Source organism: Thamnophis sirtalis, unplaced genomic scaffold (assembly GCF_051295495.1).
Source record: "Thamnophis sirtalis isolate CommonGarterSnake01/CBP01778 unplaced genomic scaffold, rThaSir2_p1.2 scaffold_7, whole genome shotgun sequence".
Taxonomy (NCBI): Eukaryota; Metazoa; Chordata; class Lepidosauria; order Squamata; family Natricidae; genus Thamnophis; species Thamnophis sirtalis.
Genome location: NW_028261387.1, coordinates 56,677,493 through 56,689,966, shown reverse-complemented (window position 1 = coordinate 56,689,966; position 12,474 = coordinate 56,677,493). Strand labels below are relative to the sequence as shown.

The following is a 12,474-nucleotide window of genomic DNA, read 5'->3' as shown; positions in this document are numbered from 1 at the left end:
CTATTCCTTTGGACTCACCATTTCGAAACTAGTGCCCATTGCTGATGCTGTTTGAAATAAACATTAGCTGATTAGTTCTGCAACTCGATGCTGTTAAAAATAGTGGACTTCTACTTTGATTGCTGTTTAGACCAGTTCCCATAAAGATCCATAGTGGTTAATGAATGTGGAAGTTAGTTCAAGTTCAGTTGGAAGACATCAATTTGATTAAAGCTTCATTTCTGTAAATAGTGTGCTCATCTCTTCAGTAGTTTCTCTCATCAGTAGTGATATCTGTGAAAGCCATAGATATGCAAACTTCAGTATGGGAGGTATTGTTTATGTCTATACTTATAGCTATTGGTGTATCTATAGCTATACCTAGTTCCTATCCTAAAGGATGTATGAGATTAAGCTATATAATATGCATGGAGTAGCAGTGTAATTGCTGCATTTTATTTTATTTGATCATATCTTTTGTTTGAAAACTGGTCATATGAATGAGAATTCTACTAATATATAAATGTATTGTATATATACTGTATTTTTTTTATTCCTGGGTATCTGAAAGGTGCCCAGGTTATGAATTGCTTTCCTTGTGTATATCCCTCTATGAAAAGATCACATTCTGTTTTTCCATTTCTTTCTTTTTTCTTTGCTTACCTATTTCACTCAGTGAAAATATTTCTTTTGACTATTGGCTTTTTCTGCTATATGCAATGAAACAATATCAAAACTGCTCTCCCAGTGTTTGCAAAGTGATTGAAATGGGTTTTCTTGAATGTATAATCACAATGATCTCTTCTTTCACATTACAGTGAGCTAACACAAGTTCATTGTCTAGGCTCTATAATGAATTTTACAGTACTTGGGTGTGTCTGTCTGAAAAGGTTCTTGAATCACTCCTTATATCATTATTACTACACCCACAGGAATTTACATCACCAGGTAAGATATGTTTAAAACGGAGAGTAAAAGTCTACAGTTAAAGAAGACAGGCAACGGATTCCAGTTAACCCATTCACAAAAGAGAAGGAAAAAGACAGGATAGAGCAGGTATGTTTTATATAGCACAATGTTGGTAACTGTAAATAACCCCTTCTAGCAAGCTTTGGAAGTAAAGTATTTCTGAATCTTAGCTGGGAGTTTATTGATGAACATCTAAAAGGCTACTGATTGGTGGTTATAAGGATTTGGCAACAACATTCATTGGTTTCATTAGTTTGGAATCTTTCATCTTAAAAGACTTTCAGCTTTTGAGAAAGATAAAGGAGATGCCATTACCCAGAGTGAAACAGATATTTTTTTAAAAGAACTAAAAAGTAGGAATTAAAGCACATGATCTGGGTAAAGTTTTAAAAAGTTTCCTGGTCGCTTTAGAAAGTTAATTTTCAATGTGTTCTGCTTGATCTTGTTCTTATACCAGGTGTTTCAAAGGTAGAAAAAATCTCTCTGAGTAATCAGATTTTTCAAAGTCAGAAGTTTAGTACTGTTTGCTCTTGGAAAGAATAGATTAAATCTTGATTACTGCTTAGTGCTTTGCAGTTGATTAATGCTTTGAAAATGATGAATACTCTGAAGAAAGCGCTATGTTTGTAAGAATCCCACCCCATTTGAAATAAATGGGCAAAAGTTTAATAGAGAAAAAATGGTAAGAGATAGAGGACACACATGAAAATAATGTTCTAGAATTGTTTTTTTCTCTTTGACTAGGAAGACTGAAAGGCTATTTCTTATTTTTATTTTTTATGCCTTTGTGTCAGTGTTGATTCCTGGCAACTGCATGGACTAGACTGTGTGTATTTATGGGCTGGTTTTGTATGAGATGTATATAAAAATATCATCTAAGATAGCATGTGATTTTTCACTGGACCATGGATTAGTCAACCATAAGTTTACATAAAAATGCAATGGATTAAAGACATTTATGCCTAGCTATATTCTTATCATTCTCTTGACATCTGTGCTGTTAGTAAAAAAAAAATATTCCAGAATTGATCAGAGTTTTCAGAGTCAATGTTAAGCCAATGATATTTAATTCTATTACTTTTGATGAAAATTCATGGCCAACCATGCCTCAGTATAGCCATGTTTCATCTACTATATGAACAAGAGAGAGCATATTGCGTCTCCACTGCTTATCTTTCCCATTTAAAAATATATATATATCTTCCCATTTATTTCTAACCGGGCTCCCAGATTGTTGTTCTGCTTATGCTATTGGATTCCTCACCAATGATCAGCTACATGTTTATTAATGAATGAATGAATCATATTACTGTACATAGGACTGGGGAGCAGGGTTGAAAGTGGTGATCATGGTTTTATTGTGTATGCTTGGTTTTTTTTCCTGTTTAGATTTGGTAGTTTATCTCTATTGCTCTGGTTGCCAAGTGCTCAACATGCAAGTCACCTGATCCCAGAGTATGGGGGTGGGGAAACATGACTGCCAGAATTTTGAATCCAGGTTGTACATCCCTTTTCTTGAATCTGTTGTAACTTTGGACAGTCACAAGTTAAGGTCTACCTATAATCACTTTCATCAATACTTTCTCTTCTTAGGACAGTTTGTAATTATATACAACAACATTACAAGCAATACTAAAGAAGGGCTGATAATTTGCCATATCCATGTTATCACTTTTGTCATTGAATATGTTTTATGTCCATTTAAGGTAACTTTTGAATGTTGTGAACACCATCATGATGTGGATATTCCTTCTTCTAGGTAAGTGTTTTCTATGCATGCAAGTGAAAAATATTAGATGGATGATAAGGAAGATCCAGGCAATAGTTTAATATCTCCTATTAATACTGGTTGACCTCAAGAGACCTGCTTTGGATCTGTTTATACTGAATAATTAGTCTATATTCAACTTTTCTTTTGTGGAGAGCATAATGGGGTAATGCAGAGAACACCGGAACACACAGATTATTTCAAGGTGTGATGGAATGTGCATCTGGAGAAGGAATGTGTGTGTGTGTGTGTATGTGTGCATGTTTGTGTTTGTGCATGTGTGTGTCCTGACCATGAGCACCATGGTTTCCCAGGGAAGAAATAGTACATTCCAAAGAGAAGCTTAAATTAAGAGACTTTACAGTCCTGAGATGAATGGAGGGAAGAGAAGAAGAGATTCAGAATAGCCACACATCCCAGAATCTCTCAGGGTATATCTAGTAGGTTAGAAGGGAAGTTTAGTTTGGCAAGATTTGTCCATTAGGTACAAGCAAAATTTTAAAGCTATCAATTCAGTTGGATTTCATTGTGTTGTTTTTGGGCAGGGGCCTGACACAAGCTTTGTAGATGTGCACATGTTAAATAAAATAACTGGCTTACAACAACTGGAAAAATAAAAATATATTATTATTAAAATAATAATAAAAAGCTTTCAAGCTACGAAGAACAATCCCATCACAGGGCCCTCCTTCCCTCCTGGTGCAGCACCTGAGGGAAAATTCAGGTCTTCAGGGCCTTCAAGACTGTAAGGAGTGTAGGGGTCCTCCCCATACCAGGAAGAAGCTGTTTTAGATGGTTGATCCAGCTACATAAATGATTGGCTTCCTAGCTCCCACTAGATGACAATATTTAAGAGTGAGGACCTGGAGTGAACTACCTTATCCAATATAGTGGGACCAGTATATTTCTTAACGGGAGTTGTGGCATGCAGACAGGATAACCTGTCTGCATGCCATATGTTTTTAGCAAATATGTCACAATAAAGAACATTTTTAAATAATAGTTCTAGTTCACAGATTCAAATGATTTCTTTTATGTTTTCTAGGTCTGTGTATCTTTTGCACTATTTTCTGAAAAGGGCATTTGAGAATTAATGAGATAACATTGCATGTTGTTGGTGTCTGTAATAGGAGAAAATTAAGTCATTTATTGGATGGGTGAATAATATTTAGCAGATCTTTACTGCTTTTACAACTATTGGATTGTTTAGCATATATGGTTTCTCTAATCTTTATGACAGTGCTATAAGGTAAAGCCATAGAATTAGCTACACATTACAACTTAGCAAGTTGAGGCTAACAGTAGGAAGCTCCACGGGGTTCTTACTTCTAGGCTGATATACACAGAGAATTATGGTCTCAATGACTTTCTTATGGCCATTTAATAGCTAGTTTATGGTGGAAGTGAAATTCAAAGCAGAAGTTCCTTAATTCTTAACTTGAAAGCTATTATGTTATTTTGCATTGCTTTTTTTAAGCTACTCAATATAGAAGCTTCACTTGTCACAAAAAAGGGCTGTGTTTCACTCCTCTTTTCTCTTAATGATTGCTTTGTTAAAGTCAATTTCTGAATTTCTTTCTAGCTTCTTCACACCTCCTGGTTGCACAAAGAACCTGTCTGCACGGGGCCTGCTACCCACCTGTGCAGGATCTTCTTATAGGAAGAATCCATTATTTGAAGGCATCCTCCACCTGTGGACTTACCCAACCTGAAACTTCCTGTACTCCATATGGAAAAGTATGTATGATCCAAATGTTATTATTCATTCAGGAATGACTTTCATAACTTAGTGGCATTGGTTTTGTGGGACTAGGTTCTTGACTATGTTTGATTCCTGATAATTGCACAAATAGAATAGAATAGAATTGAATTCTTTATTGGCCAAGTGTGATTGGATACACAAGGAATTTGTCTCTGGTGCATATGCTGTCAGTGTACATAAAAGAAAAGATAAATTTGTCACAAATCATAAGGTACAACACTTAATGATAGTCAAAGGGTATAAATCAGAGGTGGGTTGCAAATCCCGGTGCTACTGGTTTGCTCATGCTCATGTGCTCGCGTGCGTACTACTTCTGCACATGTGCAGAAGCTTCTGCGCATGTACAGAAGCATCCAGGCAGGTGGGCGGAGCTTCCCACCGAACCGGGCTGAACCGGGAGCAACCCACATCTGGTACAAATAAGCAATCAAATCATACTAGGAAACAATCAATATAAATTGTAAGTATACAAGCAACAAAGTTACAGTCATAAGTGGGAGGAGATGGTGATAGGAATGATGAGAAGATTAATAGTAATAGTAATGCAGACTTAGTAAATAGTCATCTATTTTAATTTAAAGCCAGAATTTTAAAGTATAATTATTATGTTCACTAACGAAACAAATTTGGGAGCCTACCTAACTTTAGTGAAATTTAATTCTATATTTTGGGTGTCCTAACAGAGGTTATTTTGTCTGCCCTTAACACAGCCTGTATAAGAGTGACTTCTTTGGATAAGCAGTGATGTTTTACATGTTTTCTTTTAAATCAACTCCCACAAGCCACAGTAACTAGAGAACAAATGAATTTCATGTCAACTATTTTCATAACTTTTTCATCTTGCACTTGTTGATTGAAATCTAATTTCTTTTTTTTATTAATTTTTATTTTCATAGTTTCCCAAAAATCAAGAGCGTCTTGTAGCATGTTTTTAGACTAAGAAATAAGTTAAAACTTGTTTTTAAATAATTTTTGCTATTCTGAAAAGATGCTACCAGACTCTTCTTGATTTTTGACCACCATAAATGAACGTGGCCCTTCCACGAGGATGGCACATGTTTTAAGAAACAGAAGGTGGTCAAGCTATTCTTCCTCCCCTGCTATCTCATTTTAAAATTCCAGGTTAAGGCATTTCCCTTTAGCAAATTTCAGACTATATCTTCTTCACGTCAACATTCTGAATAAATGCTAGTGCAGCAGAGGCTTGTTGGGACTGTCACTGGCAGGTCACTCCACCCTGTGTAGGAGTAAAACTCTAATATCCAGAAAACTTTCATAAGCACATAATGTTTCACATAACATGAAAGAAAGAAGCAGAAGCAGGTACTTCTGAACACAGAGAAGAATGCTTTAGAACAGTGATAGAACTAGCAGTACTCTACCACCCACTGAAATATTGCTTTTCTCTGCATTGGTTCTGTTGGCTGTAGTTGAAAAGAAGATTAAAGCAGGCTAAGATTTGGATAGAAGGACCCCAGGAAGCGAGACTGAAAATACTGCAAAGAAGTCCCCTATTTTTGCCATATCCACTTGGAACTTGAGCTTGACCTACAGGAGGCTTTTATATTTTTAACGAATACTACTCTCAAGATAAGGGACATGGTGGCTCAGTGGCTAAGATGCTGAGCTTGTCTATCAGAAAGGTAGGCAGTTCAGCAGTTTGAATCCCTAGCGCCGCATAATGGTGTGAGCTCCCTTTACTAGTCCCAGCTTCTGCCAACCTAGCAGTTTGAAATCACATAAGAAATGCAAGTAGAAAAATAGGAACCACCTTTGGTGGGAAGGTAACAGCGTTCCATGCACCTTTGGCATTTAGTAATGCCAGTCTCATGACCACGGAGAACGTCTTTGGACAATGCTGGCTCTTCGGCTTTGAAATGGAAATGAACACCACCTCCTAGAGTCAGAAATGACTAGCACATATGTGTGAGGTGAATCTTTACCTTTACCCTCAAGACTTACATTTTTTTATGCAAGAAATTTATTTTCTACTTTAAAATATTATTATCTTTCTGCAGGGAAAAAAAATGAAACTGTTGAATCTTTTTATGTGAAGTAAATTTAAAACACAGGAGCTGTGTTATAAAAATAAAAATATCCCCTCCCCTCCAATTTTATAAATCTCTGTACAGCAGTTTAAAAGTGACCCCCCCTAAATGAATCCAAACTTTGGGTGTGTTTAAGTTTAAGAGCAATTAGTAGCCATTCATTTTCCAATAAATAGATGTTAAGTGGGTTGCACATATAGAGGAGGAATGCAACCAAGGAACATACTTTGAGATTGTATAAATTCCTCTACTATGCACAGAACAATAAATGAAAATCTGTGTTTTCAGAAGTATTTGTGAGCCAAGATTACCTGTAGAATCTGTTCTAATATATACAGCCAAGGTGGTGCAGTGGTTAAATGCAGCACTGCAGGCTACTGCTAGATCAGCAGGTCAGCGGTTCAAATCTCACCGGCTCAGGGTTGACTCAGCCTTCCATCCTTCCGAGGTGGGTAAAATGAGGACCCAGATTGTTGGGGGCAATATGCTGACTCTCTGTAAACCGCTTAGAGAGGCCTGAAGGCCTATGAAGCGGTATATAAGTCTACTGCTATTGCTATTGCTATTGCTATTGCTATATTTTTATCATCATTGGATCACAGGAAAATGGGAAATTAAACAAAGATCTTTCGGTTAACCTTCCCATTTCTAATTAAATAGTAGGGTAAGGAAAGCAATTCTTCTGGGAAAACTGAGAGCCGTAACTTCAGTCCAGTGAAAAATCTACTTATTCAAGGGCCATTTCTTTCTTTTGCACTGTTCCCTGTTTACCAAATATTCATAACACTGATTTCATTAAATGGGAACAGGTTCTAATTCAATCACTATATAAATTAGTTAGCTGCAGGACAGACATTGTGGCTGTTTCTAGGTCCTGACTCATGAGATCTAAGCTGAAAACCAATAAAAAGTGGAAGGCAGGGTCACAACATGTTTCAAGCAAGATTTAATTCAATTGAGAGCTATGTGGCCATTTCTATGTGTCTCTATGAATAGGAAGTCTTTTATGAAGCAGAACCCACATGACTTTCAATGAGCACAATTAAAGGAAATGGTTGGTATGGTGCTTAAAATTGTCCTTGAGAAAGGCATATATGTCAGTGCTGCATCCATGTTAATTGTATCAACATACAACTCCTTTACAAATATGCCAAACTGGATTCTCTGATTGTCCATAAAGTATTTCATAAAGTTGGACAAGTAGCCCTTCCCTTCATCTTTAATTGTTCTGACTAACAATAAGTAGGTTAAAGGGAACTTAATTTCTGCTACGGTTTCTGTAGTTCATCATTATCATGGTATTTACTGTTAAGAGTGACTCATATTTCATGGTATAAGTACTACTGAATAATGTTGCGGCCCACCAACAGCCAGCAGAACTGGCAGCAGATTCTGACAGTGAAGAGGTTGGGGAGGAACATGGGCCAGTCCTGGAGTCTGGGGAAGGCTTGAACGAGGGCTCTACGTCGGAGGCAGAGAGGGGATCAAGTCATCTGGTAGTTATTTTCTGCCTCCGGAGTCTCCGGAGCCTCCAGAGCCTCCAGAGTCTGTCATCAGTGAGGCAGAAGAACAGCGGGAGCCTGTTCCAAATGTGCGCATGCACAGAACTGCCAGAAGGCAAGAACAATTAAGAAAACAGGGTAGCCTTGGGAGTAAGGCTTTGAAATGATTGGCCCCTCCCATAAGACATAAAAGAGGAGTGAACGAGATATGATCTTTTGCAGAAAGCAATTAGTTCATCTGGTCAGTTGAAGCTTTGAAAAGTTATGTTTGACTCTGTGCTAAATTTGGCCTTGTTCTGCATTTGGCAATTAGGACTCTGATAACATTCCAAGGGATGTAAGGTGGGTATTTATCAACATTCCCCTGAAAGACTGTGGCACCTCGAGCAGACATCTGTTAGAACTTTCACAGGCTGTTTGTGAAGCCTTGCAGACTGTTAATGACCATAATTTACAGTCGTATAAATAAAAGAGGGTTTGGGGAACTAAGATTGTGATTTGTGCTTTCTCAGGTAGCCTAGGTCAGAACAATTAAAGAGTTTATTGATAGACATTGTAAGGTTTTTCCTGTCCTCCTTGAAGCATATGAATATGCACTTCACAGAGAATGCTGTTTAAAAGGTGTTAGTGCTAATGCAGCTCGATTTTAAGACTGTTTCATGTGCTAAGGTTTCATGACAATCTGTACTCATAAAAAATAATAGGTTGCCATAATACTAAAAGAGGAGATTAAGATAATTAGTTTAAATCAAATTATAGGAAATTATCATGGACAAGCACAAATATATTTTTGCTCTTTGGTCTTGATTGTCCCGTTACAATTGTCTCATCAAAATATCACAGTGGGCCAGAAGCTACAGTCCTTGTCGCCCTCTTTTATAGAAACCAGGTCCCCAAAAGTAGAAATAAAAAGTTTATTCTAAAAAAGAAGCACATATGGATTACGTTTCCAGTGGTCTTTGGTTCAATGCAATCCCAGTAGAAGGGACTTTTGGGTGTGCACATGCATGTTCAGACACTATTTAATTTTAAAAACAAAAGCAAACAGTGTCACCACTCAAGAGGAAGAAAGCTGAAATGCCTATTCTGCTTCCTGTGATCAAGTGACATTGTCATGCTTCTTAGAAAAAAGTAGATCCTAGTCATCATTTTCATAGTTTCTCTATCTCTCCAGATGTTTTTGACTGTCTCTTTTTCTTCATAACATAGATTATATTTTGGCTGTCATCTCTGCAAAGTTTCTAAATTCTCCTTCCTTTCTGATTTGTGAACAGACTTTTTCTTCCATCCATTGCTTATCCTTTTTTAAGCTCTATATTTATATATGTTGCTCCAATTTATCCTTTTGTTTGCGTTCCCTTCAATCCCCTGTGTTGTAGGGCTTCAGGGTTAAATTAGATTAGACAACAAACTGTAGATAGCACTTACCAATAGCACTTAGACTTTTATTCCACTTTACAGTGCTTTACAGCCCTTTCTAAGCAGTTTACAGAGTCATCATATTGCCCCCAACAATTTGGGTCCTCATTTTACCCACCTCGGAAGGATGGAAGGCTGAGTCAACCTTGAGCCTGGTGAGATTTGAACTGCCAAATTGCAGACAGCCATCAGGCAGCAGTAATAGCATCAGTACTGCCCTCTAACCACTGCACAACCGTGATTAAGATCTGTGATTAAATGCTCAGAATCTATATTTTGCAAATAAGAAAAAAGAGCGAGGCAGGAACCCTGAAACCAAAATACTGTTGGGTGACACTTTCCAGGACACCTTATATTATATACACAAAATTTTATAGACCACCCAAATCAGAATTTTCTGGCTGCTAAAAAGTACTTTTCTGATTTCACATTTTTAAATTCTAGCATTGCTTTAAGATTTGTGTAAAAAAAGAAATATAGTAGGGAAATGTTCACTTTCATGTTAAGAGATTCACTTGCTACATCAAAGGTGCAAAAAGTGTGGCTCACAAGATTACATCTGGATCTGCAATATGCCTTTTGCAGTCCTCAGGAAATCTTCAGAGTAAAAGTGGGACAGATTTTGTTTTAGGAAGTTTGAGAAGTTTTAAAGGGCAAGCAAGTGCCTTAATCCTTGAAGTTAGATACTTTCCTCCTTAAAATGGAAATTAAATCTCCAAATGGATCATAGACTTGCTATAAAAATGCCATGCAAAGGAAGATGTGATCCATGTCCTGATAGAATCTTTGAAAGAAAGGGAAACCTCAGTCCACAATTCTTTTATTATGATATTCTCATTCTCTCCCTCCCTCCCTTCCTCTCCCTCTCTCTCTCCCTGTATCTCTCTGTGTCTCTCTGTATGTCTGAGTGTTTGTGTACGTGCATGTGTGCCAGTGGTGAGTTTTTTTAGAACCTCTTCTGTAGGTGTGGCCTGCTTTGTGGCAGTGGCTTGCCAGCCATGTGACAGGGTGGGAGTGGCTTGCCAGCCATGTGACTGAGTGGGAGTGGTTTTGTAGTCATGTGACTGGGTGGGCATGGCCAACTTGTAAAATGTGGTGAAACTCACTTAACAATGTTCTTGGTTAGCAACCAAAATGTTTGCTCAGAAACTCTGGTATTTGAAGCACGCAAGTCTTAAAGCTGTCAAGTAACAAGAACCTTGCACCCCTAACCCATTAGAAAAACCCCCCAGGGGTATTCAAACTTGGCAGCTTTAAAACTTATGGACTTCAACTCTCAGAATTCCTCCTCTCGCTTTTCTTGATGATGTGCGGATGGGTGGGGGGAGGGAGCTGGGACCGGTTCTAAACGGCACTGTAGATTTGTGGAACCTCTTCTATAGAAGAGTTTAGAACTGGCAGGAACCCACCCCTGATGTGTGCCCATGCTTTTGAATCATTCTTACTGCCTAGACAAGTCCCTACAGTTTTCTTACCAACATTTTTGGAAGTGGCTTGTCTTCCTTCTAAATTGAAAGCGGCTGACTTAAAGTCATCCCAACTGTCTCAGGCCTGAGAACTCACAGTCTCCTAGCTTCTAGCTTAGTGCTTTTAATCACTATACCAAACTGGCTCTCTTACTACAAATATAGCCAGCTATTGTCTTCATATTGAATTTCAAAGAAAATATTTCTAAAAAGGTTCATTGAAGGAATGAATTTAATGTCAGTCATTATTTTTAAGTGGAGTGTGTACTCCTTATTTTCTATGTATATGGATAATATATACTCCTTCACTCTAAAATGTACATATACTTTAGAGAAAGTGTGGAGTGCCAGATGCTGATGAAATACAAGTGCCTAAAGCCATAACCTGTGCAATAAAAGATGCTGGGAACTGCATGGGCAAAGGACCACCAGTTACAAGCTTTTGCTTTGCAGTATGAGTAGAGAGGCAGTCTACAAGCCAGAGGTGGTATTTAGTAGGTTCTCACCAGTTCTGGAGAACCGGTAGAGGAAATTTTGAGTGGTTTAGAGAACCGGTAAATACCACCTCTGACTGACCCCACCCCCATCTGTTCTATGCCTCCTGAATCCCAACTGATCGGAAGGAAATAGGGATTTTGCAGTAACCTTCTCCTGCCACACACACCAAGCCGTGCCATGCCCACAGAACTGGTAGTAAAAAAATTTGAATCCCACCACTGCTACAAGCCAAGGGCAGTATGAGCCCAGTAATCTGCTTCATCTCTTCCGAATGAGCTTGACTGTGCCTTCAGCGAAGGACAGTAAAAATTTATGAGCTGCATAATTTAGGTATCTTTCCATTGCTCCTCACTGAACTTTTGTAATGGAAAACAGGAGTTGATACAGAGTAATTGCAAATAAATTGCATAATACCTTGAATGTAATTCTGGTCTCGGCCCCTGGTGTCCATTTCCACTCTTTATCCTACTTTGCCTTTTCTCCTTTACTGCTGAGTAGCTTTTGAGCCAATACTATAATTTCAATGTGAGACTTGTTTTATATTCTTTCGCCTGTAAGGTAAAGTTCTATATAAATTCCTATTTCTGCTATCACAAATAAATAAAGTAATCTTTCTTTTAGGTTGCTGGGTGTTTTTTTTTTTTTTTGCAACCTCTGCACAGGGTCTGAGAGGAGGGGCCAGGCTTGCTTGCCCTGTTGGCCACATGTGCTGTCTAAGTCTAGTGCCAATCCAAGAAGTGTCCCAAAGTGTATGTTTGCGTCCCACAGTATTTTGAAATCCTGGTAAGTTTCCTGCTGATGGAAATATTCCAGAATTCTGCCTTGGATTTGGCTGCAATTCCTTTTAAACTTTATACTTTGTACTCCCACAGTGGAAGCTTGTTGAACTGGTCTAGTGCATCTTATCTATCCTATATAATGCAATATATTAAAATTGGGCATTAGTTTGATGATTTATTGGGAAATGCTTTATTAAATCCCTGCTTGTTGGGAGATAAAGCCTGGTTTCATTAAAGAATTATTACACCTTCTTGTGTTGAATACATTCATATAAAATGGGGAA

The 12,474-nt window shown here is 37.9% G+C and overlaps 1 protein-coding gene across 1 annotated transcript in view; it reads left to right on the top strand.

Annotated features, from left to right (window-relative positions):
- Nucleotides 1–229: 229 nt before the first annotated feature.
- LAMB3 (laminin subunit beta 3) overlaps nt 230–12,474 on the top strand; it is a 59,859-nt gene continuing 47,614 nt past the window's right edge. The window contains exons 1-4 of the mRNA XM_087720125.1: nt 230–311; nt 912–1,035; nt 2,655–2,707; nt 4,299–4,453. Of these exons, the coding sequence (XP_087576251.1) occupies nt 2,683–2,707; nt 4,299–4,453 (180 nt within the window). The 5' untranslated portion in view covers nt 230–311; nt 912–1,035; nt 2,655–2,682. The remainder of the gene's footprint in view (nt 312–911; nt 1,036–2,654; nt 2,708–4,298; nt 4,454–12,474) is intronic.